Source organism: Artibeus jamaicensis, unplaced genomic scaffold, assembly GCF_021234435.1.
Source record: "Artibeus jamaicensis isolate MK-2021 breed Jamaican fruit bat unplaced genomic scaffold, CSHL_Jam_final contig_793, whole genome shotgun sequence".
Classification (NCBI taxonomy): Eukaryota; Metazoa; Chordata; class Mammalia; order Chiroptera; family Phyllostomidae; genus Artibeus; species Artibeus jamaicensis.
In genome coordinates this window covers 7696918-7722631 of record NW_026521975.1, presented here as the reverse complement: position 1 = coordinate 7722631, position 25714 = coordinate 7696918, and the positions used below count along the sequence as shown (strand labels likewise).

At 38.1% G+C, this 25714-nt stretch overlaps 1 protein-coding gene across 2 annotated transcripts in view; it reads right to left on the bottom strand.

Moving 5' to 3' along the window:
* The window catches only part of XRN1 (5'-3' exoribonuclease 1), a 161693-nt gene that overhangs the window by 62880 nt on the left and 73099 nt on the right, over nucleotides 1-25714 (bottom strand). Inside the window, exons 21-25 of one of the 2 annotated variants that reach the window (XM_053672843.1) lie at nucleotides 23762-23924; nucleotides 22683-22796; nucleotides 20630-20728; nucleotides 18070-18185; nucleotides 17418-17564 (exon numbers count right to left, since the gene is read on the bottom strand). In XM_053672843.1, coding sequence (XP_053528818.1) covers nucleotides 17418-17564; nucleotides 18070-18185; nucleotides 20630-20728; nucleotides 22683-22796; nucleotides 23762-23924 — 639 coding nt within the window. Of the gene's footprint in view, nucleotides 1-17417; nucleotides 17565-18069; nucleotides 18186-20629; nucleotides 20729-22682; nucleotides 22797-23761; nucleotides 23925-25714 lie in introns of those variants that run through there. The other variant, XM_037167457.2, reaches the window with a different exon arrangement.

The following is a 25714-nucleotide window of genomic DNA, read 5'->3' as shown; positions in this document are numbered from 1 at the left end:
CATTGAGGACTGATTATAATATTGAGTATTAATAAGGCACACAGACTAAAACACCTGAAAGTATTTATAGGTCCTTAAAAACCTCTCAGTAGCTGAAGAAGAAAAAGTTTAATTTATAAACTATAATAAACTTCAATGATGTGTAAACTTCAATTGCTGACTCTATCCCCTTTAGATCATAACGACAAATGTTGGTAAATGGACACAAATAATATCTACAGGTTTTTTCCAATTTTTACAACAAAGCTGGAACATTCCAAAATAAAGCAAATTAAAATATATTAAAAGTTTCTGCTAATATTCCTCAAAACTCCATTACGTCCTTTGCAGTGCAGAATTTGCACATGTACAGAGCAGACTGAACACATGTTTATCTTCTGTCCCAACCTCACTATAAGCACAGTAAAGCAAAGAAAGGCAAAGACAGATGAGGAGAGAATCTGAGAGCACATGTGAGTTGTAACAAAATACTAGAAACGGAAAACAGGATGGATAAGCCTGAACTGATGTGACAGACAGAAATAAACTGCACCCTACGCTGCCAGTGTGGGAAGTTAACAAGAAACAAGTTGACTTGAACTGTGGGAGTCTGCAAAAGCTCAGGAATTATGGATCCCAGGTACACTGTAATGATACAGTATGGGGTGAAATTTAACATGCTTTCAGTTGAAAATTCTATATAGTTAGTCATGTGATTAATCATCTTCCATCTCAGTGTAAGAGCTGTAGTTTATATTCATGAGAGGTTAACAGGTACGCAGGGCTGCTCCAGCTTTGGGTGTATCAGGCACTGCTAGATGGGTGGTGGGCGGAGTGTGAAGGGGAGAGGTGGGTGCCACACTGAAAACAGGACTGATGAAACCGTAACGGTTATACAATGTGTCACTAGGAAGCAGGCTAGGGAGTGTAACATCTTTAGGAGGCAGACTCTGAGATGGAAATAATCATACAGGAAGTTTATTAGCAAGTTCTATGGAAACAACACCCGTGGAAGGGAAGGAAAAAAGGAAGCAAGCAGAACTGTGTACAGGGAGAAGCTGGGCTGTGATTTATTTATAAAGAATTCCGTGGCCAGTCCCACCGAGATCTGAAACTGGGATGTCCACTGAGACTTGCCCTGAACTGGAGCAATCATATTGGCTGATGGCTACTGTGGGAAGGGGATGTAACTTTATCTGAGGTGGTTCTCTTCTACCAGGCTATTCCTGAAGAGAGCTGACAGCTAAAGGGTGTTATAGACAGCAGCATTCTTGCTGCCAAAGGTCCTTCAGTCTTACATGAGATCTGGGATAGGGTGTGGGTGGGTGTCACAGTATCTACTTTGTAAGGAGAGCCCTTTTGTCTGGTTAATTTCCAAAACAGTGGAAGTCAGTTCTGTTCTCCACAATTTTCCTCTAAAAAAAAAGGCTGAGGCATACCTCTCTGGGAAAACTAGCCAGCCTCAAAGGAAAGATACATGTACAAAGTCTATTCAGAAAAAGTCCAGCCATTAATGTTTATGTGACATCAATGTAAACTGGCAGCCAAGGACAGTAAACTGGAATGAGCATGTGTGAACAGTAACAACTTCACTGTACTAGTCAGTGGGGTGGTATATGTCTGTTGAGTGAGCAGTGTGGCTTTTGCATTCAAAATGAGTGAGTAAGTAGAGCAACAAACCTGCATCAAATTCTGCACTAGGTGAACATTTATCCACAGAAACTATTCATTTGATTCGGAAGAGTGCTGATGATTGGTAGCTTCATCACGACAATACAGTTTCGTGCAGTTTTTTGGCAAAACATCAAATCACCCAGGTGACTCAGTCCCCCTACAGCTCAGATTTAGCACCCTGTGAATTCTGACTTTTCCTAAAACTAAAATCACCTTTGACAGGAAAGAGATTTCAGATTCCTGATGAGATTCAGATAAATATGACGGGCAGCTGATGGTGATTAGGAGAACTGTGTGAGGTCCCAAGGTGCCTACTTTGAAGAGGACTGAGGTGTCATTGTCCTATGTATGATATTTCTTGTATCTTCTACTAAAATAAATGTCTATATTTTTCATAGTACATTGTTGGATACATCCTAGACAGACCTCATAGGTAGTGGTATTTGGCAGTCCTCTTCAGAAATAATCAAGGCCCACCTGACAAGCCCTGCCAAACCATAGCAAATGTCTAATCAGCTTTTTAGTGCCTCACTCTTAAACATGCTTCCACACCTAAGAACCACCAGACAAATAAAAACAAACAAAATAAACTCTTTAGTATGAAAGGAAAAATCAAATCAAACAAATGAAAAGCAATTTGAAGGAAACAGAAAATGCGGAGAATATAAGAAAATCTAGAAATACTATCTTTAGAAAAATAAAAGAAGGTATTTCAGTAATTATAACAGGATTATATTTTTAAATATTACCAGAAAATAAGGGTGCACTTTTAAGTAAAAAATGATTAAGTTGCATAGAAATTTTAAAATGATTTAAGATGAAGTTGAAGAACTCTCCCATGAAGCAGAAGTATGATAATACAATATAGAGGATGGATGAGAAGAGATAAGGAAATGAGGACAATACGGAAGGTTCACTTACCATCTGGAGTCCCAGAAAGAGAATGGAAACCATGGTGAGGAGAAAATTACCACACAGACAATATAAGAAACTTTCTCAGAATAGAAGGGTATGAGTTTCAAGTCTGAAAGGAAGGAACAGCAAAAGGAAAGAAAACAGATCCATACTAAGCACACATTACTAAACAGCACTGTAAAGGAAAAGTTCAAAAAAGATTTCAAGCAATGAAACTAGATCACACACAAACATTCAGAATCAGAATGGCACACAGCTCCTCATGAGCAAAGGAAACAGAGAACAGAGCAGTGCTTTTCAAATATTGAGGGAAAATAATCTCCAATCAGGATCCGACATCCAGGCAAGCTATCAAGTATCAGGGAAGAATAAAGACATTTCCAGACACTCAAGCTTTCTCGGCAAGCTCCTGGAGTTAAGCACTATACGAAAAAGGACAATAAGTCAGAAAGAGTAAGACACAAAAGCCACAACATAAAGAAATCTCCTACACAGGAAAATGCCAATATTTTGATTGTGGATTTCTGGTTTCCAGCACTGTGAGATGATAAATTTCTGTTCGTTTAGACCGCCCAGTGTGTGGTGCACTGCGCGGCACCCTGGGAACCTGCTGCAGGTGCCCTCAAATACATCGGAAACCAGCGGACAACAGAAGAGTCACCTGCGCATCAGAAGTAAAGATATGTCCTATAAATCTTTGTCCTTGAGTAACTTAGTTAACCTTGATACTCAGTTTTCTCATTTTTATAACGAGGAACGGAGATTTGTGATTTCTTAGACCATTTCATCAATAAAATTCAATTCCAGGAGAGTCACCTACTGTGTGGCTGGAATTTGGAGACGCAGGCAAGTCTAGCATGCCAGCAGTTGTCCTACTTATCCAAACCAATCCTCTTAGCTCTCACACAGAGATGCTGAGTAGTGAATAGTTTATGATAGCAAGTTAAGGAAAAGGTTACCTAAAATGAGGCCAAACCTCATCATCCTTTTTCATTTAAAATAACATGAATACAGTATTTCTCCACTCTATTTTAGCCTATAGCTAAGGAGCTCTATGACACAAAATTAAGTTTACATGTGTGCTTCTAGTCAAGCTAGTGAATTAGGTAAATACTGTGTTCATCTCCTCCCATGACAATTGAAAAACTACAACTAAACTGTAGAATGATCAACAATGAGAATTGCCTAAAGACTAGCTACAAAAGTCGTATAACTAATGGTATAAAGAAGCCCCGAGGAGACTGGTGGGAGGGATGGAGACAAAGAATGAGCTGGTCCACACGCACAAGCGGCTGATAAAAACCCAGAGGGGTATCCGCTGCAGAAGTCCTCCCTAAGGAGTGAGAGGTCCCAGCCCCAAACTGGACTTACGGATCAGGACCAAGTGCCAGAAAGAGTAGCCCCCGTAACTTCTGGCTGTGAAAACCAGCAGAGGTAGTGGCTGACTGAGAGGGCTTCTGGAGTCCGAGGCATTTCTCTTAAAGGGCCCACACAGAGACTTATTGGCTAATGGCCTCACTCAAGCTCCAGTGCTGCAGCAACAGCTCAAAAAGTGCAAGGGGCATACAGAAAAAAATTGAATTCTCTGGTCCCAACAGCTCTCTCCCAGACACAAGTGCTGGCAGATACCTCTATACCTTTTCTGAGCCATCCCCTCACCCAGCCCAAAGGCGCAGGCTAAGGTGCTCACAGGAGCCACTGTTCCTTTGTTGCGCCACATCCCCACCCGGGCAGCAGGTGGGCACCAAATCTGAATAAACCATGGACTTGGGTAATGCAGGTGGCCCCTGCCCTGGTGGTTCTCTGAGACCCCTCCCCCGTAATTCAAAGCAGGCTAGAATCCTTTTCAGCTCCAGTAACACAAAACCGGCTGGCCCTGGCCAGCACCACAGCAACTCCCAAGAGGCCCCAGAAGCAATACACCCGTTGGCTGGCTTCAGACCACACCAGAGCGCCACCTAATCACCTCCACAAATGACACATTCAAAGAGTGAACTAGGTAGGCACCAGAGCACTGCTACAACAAATCCCAGTCCTTGGAGTCAGCCCCAGCACAGCAGCTTGTCCAACTTCATCAGGGCCATTCTTCACAGCTAGTCAGCCTGAGGGTCAATCCCACCTACTGACATTGCAACAGCAACCATGACTCAGCGACACCAACCATGACTCAGTTATAGCAAAAGGACGCAAACAACCCAAGCAAGAAACTCCCCTGGTACATGGAGCTACGGTGATGATGGAGATTGCACTTCTGGGCCCCACAGGATGCCTACTAATAAGGTCCCTCTCCCAAGACCAGGAGATGTAGAACGTCTAACTAGTACACAGAAACAAGCACAAGGAAGCAGCCAAAATGAGGAAACAAAGAAACATGGTCCAAATAAAGAACAAGACAAAACTCCATAAAAAGAACTAAATGAAATGGAGATAAGCATGGTTCAAAACACCTGTTATAAGAATGGACAATGAACTTAGGAGAGAGGAAATCAGTGAGAACTTTAACAAAGGATATGAAACTTAAAAAAGAACAGTCAGAAATGAAGACTATAATAACTTAAATGAGCATACATTAGATGGAATCAACTGCAGATCAGACAAAGCAAAGGATCAAATCAGAAATTTGAAAGACAAGGTACAGAAAACACACAGCAGGAGACAAAACAGAAAAAAAAAAAAAACAAACCCCAAACCACAAGGATAGTTTAAGAAAACTTGGGAACAATATAAAGCACACTCACACTGTATGGAAACCAGAAGGAGAAGAGAAAGAATAAGGGAATGAAAACCTATTTAAAGAAAAATGACCAAAAACTTCCCAAACCTGGTGAAGAAAATAGACATGGAAGTCCAGGAAGCACAGGGAGTCCCAAACAAGATGAACTCAAAGAGACCTACATGAAGACACATCATAGTTAAAATGCCAAAGGTTATGGACACAGAAAAATCTTCAAAGCAGCTAGTTATTCCAAGGGAGCTCCCATAAGACAGTCAGCTAATTTCTCAACAAAAACTTTGCAGGCCACAAGGGATGAAAGTGATGAAAAGCAAGAAGATAATCAAAATTACTCTACACGGAAAGACTACCATTTAAAATCGAAAGGCAGATAAAGAGCTTCTCAGAAAAGAGTTCACCACCACCAAACCAGTATCACCAAAATGTTAAAGACAGTTCTTTAAAACCACAACTACCACTACTACTGCTCTGGCCTGTGTGGCATAGTTGATTAGAGCATTGTCCATGCACCGGAAGGTTCGGAATTCGATTCCCGGTGAGGGCACATGCCTAGGTTGTGGGTTCAATCCCCAGATGGGGTGCGTATGGGAGGCAACCAGCTGATGTTTCTCTCTCTCTCTAAAAACAATAAACATATTTTAAAAAATTATTAAAAAAAACTAGCCCTTGCAGGGTGGCTCAGCTGCTCAGCTGGTTGGAGGGTCATCCCATACACTAAAGAGTTGTGGGTCTGATTCCTGGTCAGGGCGAACACGCAGTGTGTGGGTCTGATTCCTGGTCAGGGCGAACACGCAGTGTGTGGGTCTGATTCCTGGTCAGGGCGAACACGCAGTTTGTGGGTCTGATTCCTGGTCAGGGCGAACACGCAGTGTGTGGGTCTGATGCCAATCAGGGTGCCAACGGGAGGCGACCAATCAGCGTTTCTCTCTGTTCCTGCCTCCCCTCCTCCTCCCTCTCTTGCTTTCTCTCACTCTGAAGGGTCAACAGACATAGCCTCAGGTAAAGATTAGAAAAAAGAAAAACAACAAAAATATAAAAAGTATGAATAATAAAATGGCAATAACTACATTATCAATAATCACTTTAAATGGATTAAATGCTCCAATCAAAAGACTTAGGGTGAATAAAAAAATGTCTGTAAGAGACCCACTTCAAACTGAAAGACACACACAGAATGAAAGTAAAGGAATGGAAGAAGATATTCCATGTAAATGGGAGTAAAAACCAAAGCTGTGGTAACAATACTCACCATATTTTTGGACTGTAAGATTCACTTCCCCCCAAATTTGGGAGGAAAGGGGGGAAATGTGTCTTATAGTCTGAATGTACCTTACCTGGCTGGCTGGTGTGGGGTGGGGGGGAGCGGTGGAGCAGGGTCACAGGTTATTAAATATTTTACCAGATTTTTGCTTCAAAATTTTTTTCGATTTTCCTCTTCTAAAACCTAGGTATACTTCTGGCCAAGATGGAAGCGTAGGTGGAAACACTGTACCTCCTCCCACAACCAACTTTATGAACAACAAATATTTAAAAACCATAATGCATCCAAAACAGTGAGAAAATTAAACTGTACCAAAGTCTGACAATGAACCATTCATCCAGACAGTTAAGAAAGGCGAAGTCAGTGGCTGGTGGAGAGGAGTCACACAGGAAAAAGCGGCCAGACCAACTTAGGTGCTCAGGCGGCGGTTGGCGGATCCCAGGTGTGGGATGGCAACAGGCAGACCCAGTGAGGGCACAAGGCGGCTGGCTGACCGCAGTCACACATTCGCGCGCAGATAAACCAGGCAAAAGAATGAGCAGTGAGACAGACAGCACAAACCAAAGCCCCAGCACCGGAAATTAAAGCCTAAAAGCAAAAGCACCAACTTGGAAAAACTTTTGGGAGTCGAGGTGCTGGGAGAGGCTCCCAGGCTAACAGACAGTTCATTGGAGAGACCCATAGGGTTCTGGAGGGTGCACAAGCCCACACATCTGGGAACCAGCACCAGAAGGGCCCAATTTGCCTGTGGGAAGCCACAGAGGAGACCAAAATCCGAGAGAGAGCAGAAAAAAATGCCATTGCCCCTCTCCGACCCCGCCCCCACATACAGCGTCACAACCCAGCAACCTGGGTTGCCCCGCCCTGGTGAACGACTACTTAACAAGTGCAAACAGACCAAACATTATGGCTCAAAAAGAAGAACACCTCAAGGCCCCAGAGCCAATACTTCTAAGCAACCAAGAGATAGCCAACCTATCAGATACACGGTTCAAAACATTGGTGATCAGAATGCTCACAGAACTGGTTGGTTTTAGTCACAAATTAGATGAAAAAATGAAGGCTTCACTAAGGGAAATGAAGCAAAACGCACGGGGAACCAATAATGATGGAAACAAAACTGGGAATCAAATCAATGGAGTGGACTAGAAGGAAGAAAAAAGCAACCAAACAAAACAGTAAAGAAATAAGAATTCAAAAAAATGAGAAGAGGCTTAGGAACCTTCAGGACATCTTTAAATGTTCCAACATTTGAATTACAGGGGTACCACAGAAGGGGAAGAGGAACAGCCACGAGTGGAAAACTTATTTGAATAAATAAATAATAAAGGAGAATTTCCCCAATCTGGCAAAGGCAGTAGACTTCCAGGAAATCCAGGAAGCTCAGAGAGTCCCAAAGAAGTTGGACCCAAGAAGGAGCACACTAAGGCACATCATAATTACATTAGCCAAGATTAAAATGAAGGAGAGAATCCTAGAAGCAGCTAGAGATAAGGGGACAGTCATCTACAAAGGAGTTCCCATCAGACTGTCAGCTGATTTCTTAAAAGAGACCTTACAGGCAAGAAGGGACTGGAAAGAAGTATTCCAAGTCATGAAATCCAAAGACCTACATCCAAGATTGCTCTATCTAGCAAAGCTGTCATTTAGAATGGAAGGGCAGATAAAGTGCTTCTCAGTTAAGGTCAAGTTCAAGGAGTTCATTATCACCAACCCCTTACTATATGAAATGTTAAAGGGATTTATCTAAGAAAAGAAGATAAAAAAGATGAACAGTGAAAGGACAGCAAACTCACAGTTATTAACAACCACACCTAAAACAAAAGCAAACTAAGAGGACAGCTAGATCAGGAGCTGAACCACAGAAATGGATAGCAACAGGGGACTGGGAGGAGAAGGGGGGAGAAGGTACAGAAAATAAGTAGCATAGATGGTAGGTAGAAAATAGATAGGGTGGAGGGGAAGAATAGTATGGGAAATACAGAATCTAAAGAAATTGTGCCACATGGAGATGAACTAAAGGGGGGGAGTTGGGTGTGCAGGGTGGAGGGGAATGAAGGGGGAGAAATGGGACAACTGTAATGGCATAATCAAGAAAAGATACTTAAAAAAGAAATCTAGGTGCATCTTATGGTCCGAAAAATATGGGTGTTTGTCCAATATACCATTTTTAGGATCATAAGACACACCTAGGTTTTGGAGGAGAAAAATAAGAAAAAAAAATTTGAAGCAAGAAAATGTGGTAAGATATTTAATAACATAAATAACATAATATTTTGCCAATGTAAATGTAAACAGAACTCAACAGTGACATTAACAATCATTATTCCTTCCAAATTGGCGGGGGTACATCTTATTGTTCAAAAAATACAGTAGGCTTTTTAAAAAAGTTTCTATCAAGAGACAAAGAATGACATTTCATAATGACAAAGGGATCAATCCAACAAGATACAATTCCTGTAACATTTCTGTACCCAACATACTAGGAAGTAAACATATAAAGCAAATATTGATGGATACAAAGGGAGAGATAATTAATAATAAAGTGACATTAGGGGCCTTCAACACCCCACTGACATCAATAGATATATCATCTAGACAGAAAATCAACAAGAACACAGTGGCCTTAAATGGCAGATTAGATCAGATGGACTTGATTGATACTTCTAGAACATTTCAACCCAAAGCAGCAGAATACACATTCTTTTCAAACGCACATGGAACATTTTCCAGAATACATCACATGTTAGATCATAATAAAAGTCTTGGTAAATTTAAGAGGAACTATACCAAGCATCTTTTTGAATGACGGTGATATAAAACTAGAAATTAATTACAAGAAACTGAAACATACACACATATAGAGACTAAATAACATGCTACAAAACAATCACTGGGTTAAAAATGGAATCAAAGAAAACATCAAAAGTGTTACGAGAGGAATGGTAATAAAAATACAACTAGCCAAAAATCTGTAGGTCACACCCAAAGCAGCTTAATACGGAAATTCATAGCAATATGTGCCTATCTCAAGATAAAAAAAATTGCAACACACAATCTAAACTTCTACCCAAAGGAACCAGAAAAAAACAAACAGATGAAACACAAAGCAGAAGAGAAAAATAATAAAGATCACAGCAGAAATAAACAAACTTGTGTCTAAAAACAATACAAAAGATAAACCAACAGCTGGTTCTTTGTAGAGATAAACAAGACTGGTAACACTTTTACCAGAGTCATGAAAACAAAGAGACAAGACCCAAATAATATGAGAAATGAAAAAAAAGAAATAACAATTGACATCAAATACAAAGGATTATAGGAAAGTCCTATAAACAGTTATATGCCAACAAACCTGGAAGAAATAAATTCTTAGAAACATACAATCTTCTAAGATTAAAGCAAGATGATCCAGAAAATCCAAACAGACCATAACCTATGAAATCGAGTCAGCAATAAAAAAACTTCGAAGAAACAAAAGTCCTAAACAGATAGTTTCACAGGCAAGTTTCACCAAACATTCAGAAAAAACTTAACACTTATTCCACTCAAATTCTTCAAAACTGAAGAGGGGAGAAGCCTCTCAAGCTCATTTTACAATATTACCCTCATTTCAAAACTACACAAAGACCCTAGGAAAGAGATTATAGGCCAATATCCCTGATGAAAAGTATCAAAAAAATATCAACAAAACAAATTCAGCAATATATTAAAAAGATGTCATACACCCCAAATCAAATGGAATTTCTGGAATGCAGGGATGACTCAAGATGTGCAAATCAATTAATGTGACACATCACAAAAACAAAACGAAGGATAAAAATTATATGATCCTCTCAATAGATGAAGAAAATGACTTAATAAAACCCACCATCCATTTATAAGAACCACTCTCAACAAACTGGGAATACAGAAAACATATTCCACCTCAACTAAGGCCTTATATGTATGACAAACCACAGCTAACCACATACTCAACGAGGAACAGGATAAACAGTTTTTCTTATGATCGGGAACAAGAAAATGTGTGTACTGTCACAACTTCTATTCAACATAGTGTTGGAAGTCCTAGTCACCAAACAGACAAGGAAAAGAAATAAAAGGCATCCAAATAGGTAAAGAAAAAGTAAGAACTGTCATTATTTGCAGAAGACATGATATTATATGTCAGAATGCTAAAGATTCTACCAAAAAACTATTAGAACTGATAAATGAATTCAGCAAGTTAGCAGATACAAAATTAATATTCAGAAATTGGTTGTATTTTTATACTCCAATAATGAACAATCAGAAAGTGAAATTAAGAAATCCCATTTACAACTGCATCAGAAAATAAAATAGTTAGGAATATATTTAACCAAGGTGGTAAAAGACTGTTCTTAAAAACAATGACACTGAAAATAGAAACTAAGCATAGAAATAAATGGAAGCATATACCAAGGTCATGGATTGGAAAAATTAACATTTTTAAAATGTCCATACTACCCAAAGCAATCTACAGAATCAGTGCAAGTCCCATTAAAATACCAATGGCATTTGTCACAGAACTACAACAAATAATTGTAAAATTTATATGAAACCACGAAAGACCAAGAATAATAGCCAAAGCAATCTTGAGGAAGGAGAACAAAGTTGAAGGTATCATACTATTTGATATGAAACTATACTATAAGGTTATAGTCATCAAAACAGTATCATACAGCATAAAAACAGACATAGGCCAATGGACTAGAACAGATAACCCAGGAATAAACCCAGGCCTATATGATCAATTAATCTAAGACAGACAAGGCAAGAATATACAAGGGGATAAAAAGTTCTTCAAAAACCAGTGCTAGGAGTTCCGCAAAGATGGACGTGTAGATGGAAGCACTGCACCTTCTCCAACAACAAAGTTTAAAAGCAACAAACTTTTAGCAACAAAAATGCAGCCAAATCACAGAAAATTGAACTAAATAGAAGTCTGACAACAACGAACCCTCCAGCCAAACCGGTAAGAGGGGCAGAGCCAGCAGCACAGCGGGGTTGAGCAGGAAAGATTCACCGGAGCAACCTGGGCGCGCGACCCAGGTGCACCAGCAGCCTCGGGCAGATCCCAGGTGTGGAGAAGCGCGCGGACCCACTGAAGGCACAAGGCATTGGACCCACTGAGGGCACAAGGCGGTGGATCCACTGAGGGCTGATCGCAGTCACACATTCGCACGCAGATAAACCAGTGAAGGAGCGAGCGGTGAGACTGACCTCGCAGGCCCCAGTGGCGGGAAGCAGCAGAGGGAACCGCCATTGTCCCTTTTTGACCCTGCCCCCACATACAGCGTCACAAACCAGTGACCTGGGTGGCCCTGCCCTGCTGAACAACTAAGGCTCCACTCATACATAACAGGCATGAACAGATCAAAGCATGGCTCAAGAACAACTCAGAGCCCCAGAGCAGATAAATCTAAGCGATGAAGAAATAGCCAAACTTTCAGATGCACAGTTCAAAACACTGGTGATCAGGATGCTCACAGAACTGGTTGATTTTAGTCACATATTACAAGAACATATGAAGGCTAAACTAATTGAAATGAGGGGAAATACACAGGAAACCAATAGTGATGTAAAGGAAACTGGGACTCAAATCAATGGAGTGGACCAGAAGGAAGAAAAAAGTGACCAAACAGAAAAATATGAAAAAACAAGAATTCAAAAAAATGAGGAGAGGTTTAGGAACCTTCAGGACATCTTTAAATGTTCCAACATTTGAATTATAGGGGTACCGGAAGGGGAAGAGAACAGCCATGAGTGGAAAACTTATTTGAATAATAAAGGAGAACTTCCCTAATCTAACAAAGGAAATAGACTTCCAGGAAATCCAGGAAGCTCAGAGAGTCCCAAAGAAGTTGGACCCAAGAAGGAACACACCAAGGCACATCATAATTACATTACCCAAGATTAAAATGAAAGAGAGAATCCTAGAAGCAGCAAGAGATAAGGGGACAGTCACCTACAAAGGAGTCCCCATCAGACTGTCAGCAGATTTCTCAAAAGAGACCTTACAGGCAAGAAGGGGCTGGAAAGAAGTATTCCAAGTCATGAAATCCAAAGACCTACATCCAAGATTGCTCTATCCAGCAAAGCTTTCATTTAGAATGGAAGGGCAGATAAAGTGCTTCTCAGATAAGGTCAAGTTCAAGGAGTTCATTATCACCAACCCCTTACTATATGAAATGTTAAAGGGATTTATCTAAGAAAAGAAGATAAAAAAGATGAACAGTGAAAGGACAGCCAACTCACAGTTATTAACAACCACACCTAAAACAAAAGCAAACTAAGAGGACAGCTAGATCAGGAGCAGAACCATAGAAATGAAGATCACATGGAGGGTTAGCAACAGGGGAGTGGGAGAAGGAGAAGGGGGGAGAAGGTACAGAGAATAAGTAGCATAGATGATAGGTAGAAAATAGATAGGGTGGAGGGGAAGAATAGTATGGGAAATATAGAACCTAAAGAACTTGAGACACATGGTCATAAACTAAAGGGGGGAGAATGGTGGGGGAGGCGGTGTGTAGGGTGGAGGGGAATGAAGGGGGGAAACAGAACTGTAATGGCATAATTAATAAAATATAATAAAAAAAAATAGTGCTAGGAAAATGGGACAGATGCATGCAAAAAACTGAAACTACACCACTTTCTTACACCAGATACAAAAATAAGCTCAAAATGGACTGAAGATTTAAATGAAAGTATAAAACTCCTCAAGAAACCATAAGCAATAAACTCTGACACAGTTCTTAGTAGTAATTTTTTAACATGTCTCTTCAGGCAAAGGAAATGAATGCAAATAAACAAATGGGACTACATCAAACTAAACAGTCTTTGCAAAGGGAAACTATCAACAAAACAAAAACAGAAACAACTAAAGAGAAGAAGATATTCACCAATGCTAGAAGTTAACATCCAAAATATTTAAGAAACTTATATAACTTAACACCAAGAAGAGAAACAAATTGATTTAAAAATTGACAAAGAACCAGAACAGACATTTCTCCAAAGAGGACATACAGATATGTGAAAAGATGCTCCATGTCACTACCATCAGAGAAATGCAAATTAAAACTACAATGAGATATCACTTCACACCTGTCAGAATGGCCATCATCAATAAACCAACAACCAGTGGTCCATACTACCCAAAGTAGTATGGCAAGGACTTGGAGACTGCAAATTGGTATGGCACAATGGAAAACAATATGGAATAATAGCCAGAAAATTAAAAAACAAAACAACTATAAGATCCAGAAAAACCACTTCTGGGTATTTATGCAAAGCAACCCTAAACGCTAATTTGAAAATATAAATTAATTCCTATATTCATTGCCGCATTACTTAGAATTGCCAAGATATGATAAAACCCAAGTGCCCATCAATAGATGAGTGGATGAAAAGCTGTGGTGTGTATGCATGTGTGTGTGTATGTATATATATACATATATATGTGTGTGTGCATACATACACATACACACAAAATGTACATATATACACAGTGGAATGTTACTCGTCCATAAAAAAGAACAAACTCTTACCATTTGCAGCAGCACTGATGGACCTAGATGGTTTTATGCAAATAAGTCAGACAAAGCCAAATGCCATATGATTTCACACATATGTGGAATCTAATGAACAAACTGAACTAACAAGCAAAACAGACTCATAGACAGAGAGCAGGATGACAGTAAGGAGCAGCAGGGAGGTTACAGATGGAGGGATCAAAGAAAAAGGACTCATGGACATGGACAACAGTGTGGTTTTGGGGGGACATATAAGGAGAGGGGAGGTATGGGGGAAAATACAGCAAAAAAATTTTTTTTATTAAAAAATAAAATAAGTGAACTAAGAAAAGAGAAACAAACTTATAGGCATGGAGAACAAAATGATGGTTGCCAGATGGGAGGGGACTTGGGACACTGGGTAAAAAGGTGGAGAAGGGATTAAGAAGTACAAATTGGTAGTTAAAAAATAGTCATAGGGCTATAAAGTACAGCACAGGGAATGTGGTCAATAATATTGTAATAACTGTGTACAATGGCAGGTGAGTTCTAGACTTATCAAGGAGGTCACTTAAGAAATTATATAAATGTCTAAACAGTAGCTGTCCACCTGAAGGTAACAGAATATTGAATGTGAACTGTAAATGAAATTCTTTTTTCATTTTTTAAAGACAATCAAAACAACTTTCTAGGGGAAAATGCATATAAAATAAAATCCCAAAGGTTTTATTGAGGTCAATAATCATACAATTAGTCTGCAGAACTGCTACACAATTTTCTCAATCTTCATTTCCTTATCTCCACCCCAGCAACCCAGGAACCACACGTTAGGAAGCACGACTGTAAAATCCTACTGCAGTCTGAGAGTCACTGCTATAAACTCCTGAATCTAAGATAGTGCTTCCTCCTTTGAGGCAGGAGGGACTTTCTGTAGTTTTATTTACTCACAAAGCTTTCTAGATACCTTGCCACCACCCCAATTTAGAATCTGAGCAAACCGTTCTGCTTTCCTGCTGCTCACAGCAATCTTGATTCATCCTTGAGTTTCTTAACTTATGTGTAAAAATCTACTAATTTGCTCAAAATAGTATAGCAACTGTGAAACTTTGTATCTTCTAACAATTTAGGCCTCCCTTTGGTTCCAAATACTTCAATTCCTTTTTTTGAAATCATTGCTTACAACAAACGTACTTTGTGTCTAGAATTACAAGGGAAACTGTTGAAAGTATCATTGGGCTGCGAGCTTTTCCAAAGACACGGAGCATACAGGCGCTGAAGGACAGTGTTGGCCTTTCGCCTGTCCCTTGTGGTTGGTGCCGGGCCAGAGTAGTGGGTGGGCTGGCAGGGTTCCCGCACACGTAGTCAGAGCAGGGACCGAGGAGCTGCGGGAGTCCCAGCTCGCAGTCCTGGTTGCCAAACCAGAACGCCAATCTGCTGTTCCCTCAGAACAAAGGCTCAAGTAGTCATTTGGCTAGACCTGCTGCTGGGTGACTGCTGTGGTTGAAAAGCACTTCTAACAGGGTTAGCAGGGTGGGAACCAAGCAAATGGGGAGTTCCGGGTCCCGGAATGGTTTAGGTAACCAACGGCTCCTGCCCGGACACTGCCAACATAAAACGATGTTGGTATTGGAAAGATGAGTGAATAAAAATACCAAATTTGATCAACATCATTTTTAGTACACTGGTAATTGTGTATAAATCTGCACTTTGTTGAACTGGGAACAGAAGAGTACCTGTCTTTGGTTGCTTCATTAAGGATCTACTAACAATAACAACTAACGACTTGGTAGGTTTCTGAAAGAAAAAGATTTTGCATTCTCAAAAAGAAGACAAAAAAGGCAAGATTATACAGTGTAATAAAGACAGTCTCTTAAATAAATAGCGTTGAGAACACTGGACAGATAAATGCAATAAAAAAAAAAAAGAAACCACACCACTTTTTACATCAGGTAGAAAAATAAACTCAAAGTACATTAGAGACTAAAATTTAAGACTGAATCCCATACAACTCCTAGATGAAAACATAGGCAGTAAAATCTTTCATATCACTCTCAGTAATGGTTATTTTAATACGTATCCTGAGGAAGGGAAACAAAAGGAAAAATAAACAAGAGATATCAAACTAAAATGTTTTTGCACAGAGGAAAAATATTATCAACAAAACAAAAAGATAACCTATCAAATGGATGAAATTTGCCAAGATACATCCAATAGGGGGTTAGTGTGCAAAATTTATGAAGAACTCACACATTTTAACACCAAAACCCCCCAAACAATCCAATTTTTAATAGTACAGAGGAGCTGAAGAGATATTTCTCCAATGAGGACATATTAATGGTCAATAAACAAATAAAAAGTTGTTCAACATCACTAAAAATCACAGAAATGCAAATGAAAACCACAGTGAGGTATCACCTCACAACTGTCAGAATGGAAAAAAGGGAACTTTTGAGCACTGGTGGTATGATTATAACTGGTGCAGCCACTATGGAAAACAGTATAGAGGTTCCTCAAAAGACTAACTACTATGTGACTTAGCAATCCCATTTGTGAGTATTTGAAGAAATCCAAAACACTAATTTGAAAAGGCATATGCACCTCTATATTTAATGTAGCATTATTTTCCATAGCCAACATATGAAAGCAAACTAAGTGTCCATTGACAGCAAATGGATAAAAAAGATGTCGTACATATATGGTGTGGAATATTACTCAGCCATAAAAAAGCATGACATTTCACCATTTGCAACAGTATGGATGGACCTACAGGGTATTATGCTATATGACATAAGTCACACAAAGACATATACCACATCACTTCTCTTATATGTAGAATCTAAAAGAAATGAACGAAACAAAAATAATCTTACACATACAGAGAACACTTTGATGGTTTGCCAGATGATATGGGTATTGTGGGTATGGATGAAAAAAAGGGAAGGTATGAAGAAATACAAGTTGGCGGTTATGAAAATAGCCTCAAGGATACAAAATATAGCAGAGGGAATATGGTCAATATAATTGTAAAAGTATGTATAGTGTCAGGTGGGTACTAGACTTTTTGGGGTGATCGCTTTGAATGTTATATAAATATCTAATCACTATGCTATATATCTGAAACTAATATAGTATTGTATGTCAACTGTAATTTTAAAAACTTTTTAAAATTAAAATAAATCTGACAATGTCAAAAATATTCATATGTAATACATGTCAAATTTTCCTAAAAGAAACATCTTTCCTCTAAAATTGCTGTCAGTAAAGCAAAATTATTATTACATTCCTATGTTTCTGGATGCCCAGGAGCATCTTGTTCAGCACTTACCTCTCTATGTACTCTGCAAGAAGCTGTTCTGCAGCAGATGAATACATCCATTCATTTCCAACTTTCTTTGTATATCCAGGCACCTCTTCATTTTTTTTGTTGAACTTGAGATTCAAACCCACATTTGCTTTATGGTCTCCATGAGGGCTAAATTTAAACCACACATACACATACAAGTTTTAAAATCTTGTTTAAAGAACAAAAAGTTTTGCTTTCAATTCTTAGAAAAACTGAGTTTTGGTTGTCTTCTGTATTTTAACTACCACAGTTTTTCCAAAGTAGCAGTAATTAAAAAATAGAGGAAAGGCTTCAAAATCCAAGTTAACAAAACATTAGTAGTTAATATATATTATGTAACTAATCAGGAGAGTGAAATAAGAAAATGCAGGGAAATATATTATTGAGATTCACACACACCTTGATACCTTATTTCAAGGTTCAATTTGTTAGCTGCTAAAAATAACAGTTGTCTTTTCAACCACTGATAACATGCATCATTTAGATAACATATTACCATCAGAGGATTTTATGCATAATTTTTAAGGACAAGTCAGAGCAATTAATGAGAGAAAATATATGCAGAAATATTAACCATTTTATCTTTAAGTTTTTTTCTGCCACTTTTAAGTAAATTTCTTTATCATAAACTTACTTTCTCCTAGATCCTCTTCCAATAAAAATACTTCCTGTAAACCTTGAAACAAGGTATCCACTCACTCCAAGGCGACTGGCCAACACATATCCTGGGTTGTACTTTATAGAATATTTCTTTAAATATAAAAACAAAAAAGTCATTACAGAAACACAAAGCATTCAATGTTATTTCTTTATGTTTAAAGTTTGGAGGTATCCAAGACAAGACCAGTCACTGGATTGTAGTTATATAAAAATTCTCAAAAGTAAGTGATCACTTCCCTTTCTTTTTAAAGGATCTGTAGGAAGAATTTCTCTGCTCTTTCTCCTCCTTAAAGGACAGAACTCCCAAGGGCCGGTAAAAGGAAGAGGAAATACACAGTTTGTGAACCTGTCTCAAGAAATAAACTCTACTCTAAATACTAAGTGGCAAACACTGCAGCTAAGAATTATGTTTTTAAAAAATCAGTTTTTACATTCCAAGTAGGGCTTAGTAAAGTACCTGGGACACAAATGAGGCCTTGATAATTATTATAATCAATAAAATATAAGTATGTCATCAAAATAGCTGCTACTGAACAAAACTAACAGTATACTTCATGTATGGATATAAATACCTGTTTTTCCTAATATTTATGATCACAGGAATGTAACAAGTATGTGTAAGTTTATAATTAACACAGTCAATAAAATGTAATCTTAAGGAAAGAAACCATGCAGATTGTCAATTTTTGAAAAAGAGATCAGAGATCAGATCACATAATTTCTAACCAGGAAGCAAACTGAACACCCAGCACCGAGTGTGGTGAGTGACCACACGCTTCTAACCGCACAGTTACGCACTTATTTCACACGGGTTTCAGGTGCTCCACTTACAGTAATGAGTATATAAATAAATAAGTGTACTATGTTTACATAAATTATGTATTTTATATAAACATTTTATTTTATAAAATGTTTATATAAACATTTTATTTTAATAGTAATGTTTTAGTGGTCTAGAATATAAACATTACTATTAAAATATAGTAATAGGCTAGTAAAGAACATGACACTGTCTCCATCAAGAATCTTATTATAGATTTGGAAATAATACAGACAAATCAAGTATGCTTTCCAGAACAGACAGTAAAAATTGAGGTAGGTATTCTCTATCACAGGTAGTACTACTTTTCTAATAATCATTAAGTTACAATAATTGGCACAGGCTACTAGAATTCAGTGTTCAGGTGCCAGGGGTGCCAACTGTCCTGCGAGCTAAAGGACATAATTGTCCAGCCCAAAATACCAACAGTACTCCTCTTGAGAAATACTGGGTTATAGTATAATCAAAATTAATTAAAACCATACAAATATCCTAGAACATGTAAAATAAACAGCCAAGAACATTACAGAAGAGAAAGAAAGCTTCAACAGTAGTTAAAGGTACACAAAGAAAAAGTATCTTGAAGAAAGCCCACCCAGCAACATTGTACACCAGAAGTGAGCAGGCTCCTAGAAAAAGGCAGGCATGAAGGAAGGAGTCAAAGGTCTTCCAATGACATCCAGAACAGAACCCCAACCTCTTTACCTAATGGGCCACTCTCCTGGTTTCCTGACTGCTTTCTGGATTCTTCCTCCAAAACAGGCCTCATGGTAAGACTTTAGGAAGTTTTCTGCCTTCCCTAAAGTTTCCTCATGGGTATGCTGACACCCAATGCCTTAAATTCATCCCACAGGATAAGCTTTAGATTTTACCATTAGAGAAAATAAAAGTACCAATAGCTGGCTGCTTGTGAATTAATTTTAGTCAAGTTAATTATCCAGTCATTAAGCAAAAATAACATACCAGCATCCTCCCCTTATTTTAACAGGGAAGAATAAAAGGAAGCCAGTAAACATCTGTGGAGAAATAGGTCCTGAAGAAGGATGCTGTGTCCTTACATAAAATTTCCTCACTGACTCAAGCGGCTGTTTGTCTTTAGCTGAGTAGAGACATTTAATTTGTACAGGAAGTCCATTTGTCATTGTAAATAAAAATGTAGACTTTAATTATGAAACATTTAAAAGACCCAAGTTTATTCCCAGAGGGTATTATAATCAATATGTTGCTTAAAAGCTTGAATACAATAACCTATAATAACCACTATAGATTAATAATGGGTTTTCAGTGATTTCTCCCTCAAAGGTCTACATGAAGTTCTGAGCAAAGTTTACACTGATTTTTAAATAATCCTAGATGCAACTTTGAGAGCCTTTAATCAGTACTCAATAAAATATCTGCAATATATTCAAAGAAGTTGGCAAAAATACCCTATTTTTGTAATATATTTATATTTAATTTTTAAAAATATTTTATTTATTTTTAGAGGGTGCAAGGGAGGGAGAAAGAGAAGGAGAGAAATATCGACATGTGTTTCTTGCACACCCCTCACTGGGGACCTGGCACGCAACCCAGGCATGTGCCCTGACTGGGAATCAAACTGGCTACCCTTTGGTTCACAGGCCAGCACCCAATCCACTGAGCCACACCAACCAGGACCCCTCTAATATTTTTAAAGCTCAATTTGGAATTAAACAATATGGACTACAGTACTCACGTGCTGGTTCTGTATTAAAGCATCAAGACTGGGCTCACATGGAATGCTGAAAACCACGCGAATCCTACCTTCTGCAATCACGTCCCCTGAATCCTGAACCTTGCAGGAAAAAAAAAATCACAGTATGTTTTAGTCTGTTTCACTATATTTTATTTACTTGACTTTTCTACTTAATTGAACACTTTGTAATTTCTGAGATACAATCAGACAACAAAGTTAGATAGTGGAAATTCTCTTGGAATTCGTAAGTGAATGCAATTAAATTGCAAATTTGAGTCATTGTACCTTGTTAACCAGTCTTTTTTAAATTAACTTTTAATTTGCAAATAATTTCAAACTACTAAAAAGTTGCAAACACAGGTCAAAGAACACCTGAAAAACACTTACCCAGATTAACCTACTTGTTAACATTTTCTTCTACTTGTGTTAACACTTGTGCTCTGCCTGTGCATTTAAACATATGTAATTATTTTTCTGAACCCTTTGAGGGTGTATTACATGTATTTGCTGCTTACCCCTAAGTATTTCAGTGTCTACTTCCGGAGAAGGATATTTTATTATATAACCACAGTATAATTATTATGTACAAAATATGCATTGATAAAATACTTTAAACTACTGTCCTATTTTGCCAGTTGACCTAAAAACATCCTTTATTAAAAAAAACCCTTGCTCCCTCTACTCCAGGATCCAGGTTATGATCAGACATTGCATTTAACTGTCATATCTCTTCAACTTCCTTCAATCTAGAATATATCCAGACTTCTCTCTCTTTCATAACACCAACATTTTGAAGATTACAATTCATTCCTCCCTCTCTACCCTGCCTTAAAAAAAGGTTATGGATTTTCAAATTCTCTGATGCTTCCTTGTGATTAGCTTAAGGTTATGTAATATTCAGAGCCAGAATACCGCAGAGGTGATGTGTGCTTCTTAAAATATCACACCTGGAGATACATGATGTGTTGAATAGTTTCATCTGTCCCTCATCATACTACTAACTTTGAACATAGCATCAAGATGTTGCTCAATTTCTTCACTGTACAATTACAGTTATTTATTGCCCTCAAAACTAGCAAACAGTTTGTGGGAAAATGCTTTCAAGACTATGAAAATACCTCACTCCTGATCAAAACTTTCCTCTAGATTTAGTTTCCAATAATGATTGTTGCCTAATTCAATCTATATCCTAATGGTTGTAAAACGATGGTTTCTACCCCCACAGCATTATCCCCACATTTATCTTTGACATGATACTCTAAGCTAGAGCCCTTCCCCTCACTATTTACTTATCTATTATCACTAAGTAATTGTAAATTCCAATCTCCCCCTACCAATGATTGACAATTCATTACTGTACTTAAATTATTTTGATACTGAATTTGTCCCAGACTTGACCAGTAGGAGCCCCTTAAACCTGGTCCCCGTGGACAGGTGATGTGCTCCCATCATTCTTCTGAGCATTCCCTTACTTCTAACACAAGAGGTTTCAGGCTCATCTTATACCTACCCTGCCCCAGCCCCGTACCCCACCATTTCTCTGAGAAGTCCTGTTCTTTTTAGTGGGACATGGCATTATAGGTCAAGGTCTCTGTATTACATGTGTTCACTGCTACCAAAGTGTCTTCACTTCTGATCCTTTTGTGCAAAAAGAGCTAGAAAATATGTGTATGTATTGGCATACGTGCCTATATGCATATACTTTTTTCCACATGAGAACTGGATTGCCACAAAATATCAACACATTTACAAATTCATCAACCCAATAACACGTTTAAAGTAATGATAGAATTGATTTATATAGATCACCACAATATACCATTAAAGAGAGAGCAGGATTTGAATTCTTTTTATTCTCCCCACCTCCTAACACCAACCTACTCAAGACTAAAAATATATATAGCCAAATACTATGTTCATTAGTTAGATGAAGAATTCATTTTTATTTTTCCCTTTCAGTATTACCTTATATTTTACACCTAAATGAAGAGAAGTTAAAGAACGGTATTAAGTTCAAACCAGAAAAAAATTAATTAACAATAACAGAACTAACTTCTCCAGCACAGCCGTAATAGGGGGTTCCCAGCATAAAGACCATACTTCGTGGAGGAAACAAGTCATCCAATGTTTTGATACTGGAGAAGCGGGAATCAAAAGCTCGGATGTCCTACATAGAATGAAATATAAAAGCATACCATCACAATCATGACTTCTATAGATTGCACACCAAGTTTTTTTCCTGTGGGATTATGGTGATATTATCTATAAATGTCAAATTTAAAGAGTGTCTACCCTACCTAACAACACTAGTAACTAACATTAACTGACTGCTTATATACCAGATAACTTCTAGGCACATCACATATTTATAAATGCATTTAATCCAGAAGACAACCCTCTGTGGTAGAGACTATTATTTACCCCTTATTTTTCTTTTAAATATTTTATTTATTTATTTTTAGAGAGAGGGGAAGGGAGAAAGAAAAACATTGATCAGTTGCCTCTTGCATATCCCCAACTGGGGACCTGGTCTACAATGTGCCCTGACTGGGAATTGAACCAGCGACCTTTTGGTTCACAGGCCAGCACTTAAATCTAATGAGCCATACCAGTGAGGTCATAATAGTCCCATTCCACACATGACAAAACTAAGAAACACAAACCGGGTGACTCTTGCCCATGATCATACACCTAGAAGTCTGTGCTCTTAATCATTACACTGTTTCCCCAAAATTACAGTATCACCGCATGCTGTAAAAAGATTTTGTGCCCATACCATATCTAAGATTACAAGCACAACAGCCTTTTCCATTTATTAATTTATGTAAGGCAAACCTTTTTTTTGGAGAATAAAAATCTAAAAATGCAAGGGTAGAAGTTAAAGCTGGAATTTTTCTTTTAAAGATTAAGTTAAAAAATAAATTAAAAAGACAAGTTCCTAACCACAAAGTCTCTTGAGTATGTAATATTCCTTTTAAAACAAACAATATTTTGCAAATTATAATAAACGATAGTCTCCATTACACATTGCTACTTTACTCTACTATTCATAAACAAATGTTAATTACTAGCTTTTTCTTCACAGTGTAACAGTGAACACTAAGACAGAACTGAGACCTGATGGAGACTTACCTTAACAATAGCTTGATAAACAAAAGGAAGAACTTGTTTTGACCACTGTTTCTCTAGATGAACTTCACCATTTTGATTTATTTGATATTTACGACCTGTAAGTAACTGTGCATATATAACGACAGATGTTTCATTTATTATTATTCCTTTTCTTCTCAGGTAGCTAAAGGAAAGAATAAAAAAATACAGACATATATGAGTGTGTGTATATTTTAGGATAATAATCATGCAACCATCATCTCATATTTAAATGCTTAAATAACTTTTTTAAAAAATTTATTTATTTTTCAAGTACAGTTTTTTTTTTTGTCAATTTCTCCCATCCCAGACCCCCCTCCGCCCCGTCTCCCCACCTCCCTCCCATTCCCCGCCCCCACAGTCCTCATCCCTGTGTCTTTCATACTTGTTCTTCAAAATCTCTCCCCGTTTTTCCCCTTAAATTCCCTTCCCTCTCCCCTCTGGTCGCTGCCCACTTGTTCTCTATTTTAGTGTCTTTGTTTTTATTCTATTTGCTTGTTTATTTTGTTATTTAGCTTCCTGTTAAAGGTGAGATCACATGGTATTTGTCCTTCAATGCCTGGCCTATTTCACTCAGCATAATGCTTTCCAGTTCCATCCATGTTGTTGCAAAGGGTAGTAGCTCCTTCTTTCTCTCTGCTGCATAGAATTCCATTGTGTATATGTACCACTATTTTTTGATCCATTCATTTACTGATGGGCATCTAGGTTGCTTCCAACTCTTGGCTATTGTAAATTGTGCTGCTATGAACACTGTGGTGCATAGGTATTTGAAATTGATGTTTTAGGATTCTTGGGATATAACCCTAGCAGCGGAATTGCTGGGTCAAAAGGCAGGTCGATTTTTATTTTTCTGAGAAAATTCCATACTGTTTTCCATAATGGTTGTACCAGTCTGCAATCCCACCAACAGTGAACTAAGGACCCCTTTTCCCCACAACCTCTCCAACATTTGTTGTTTGTTGCTTTGTTTATGATGGCCGTTATGACCTGTGTAAAGTGGTATCTCATTGTGGTTTTAATTTGCATCTCTCTGATAGCTAACGATATTGAGCACCTCTTCATGTGTCTCTGGATATTCTGCATGTCCTCCTTGGAGAAGTGTCTGTTCAAGTCCTTTTGCCATTTTTTAATTGGGTTTGATGTCTTCCTAGAGTGGAGTAAGTTCTTTGTATATTTTGGAGATTAAACCTTTGTCTGAGGTATCATTGGCAAATATGTTTTCCCATACAGCTGGTTGTCTTTTTAATTTAATACTGTTTTCTTTAGCCATGCAGAAGCTTTTTATTTTGATGAGATCCCATTTGGTTATTCTTTCCTGTATATTCCTTGCTCTAGGGGACATATCGGTAAGAATGTTGCTGCGTGGAATATCTGAGATTTTCTTGCCGATGTTCTCCTCTAGGACTTTAATGGTGTCACGGCTTATATTTAAGTCTTTTATCCACCTTGAATTTATTTTGGTGTATGGTGTAAGTTGGTGCTCAAGTTTCATTTTTTTGCACGTAGCTGTCCAGTTCTCCCAACACCACTTGTTGAAGAGGCTATCTTTACTCCATTTTATGTTACTGCCCACTTTGTCGAATATTAATTGACTGTAGAGAGTTGGGTTTATTTCTGGGCTCTCTGTTCTGTTCCATTGGTCTATGTGCCTGTTTTTATGCCAGTACCAGGCTGTTTTGATTACAGTGGCTTTGTAATACAGTTTGATATCAGGTATTGTGATCCCTCCTACTTTGTTCTTCTTTCTCAAAAGAGCAGTTGCTATTTGGGCTCGCTTATGGTTCCATATAAATTTTTGAAGTGTTTGTTCTATGTCTGTGAAATATGCCATTGGTACTTTAATGGGTATTGCATTGAATCTGTATATTGCTTTGGGTAGTATGGACATTTTGATGATGTTAATTCTTCCAATCCATGAACAAGGTATATATT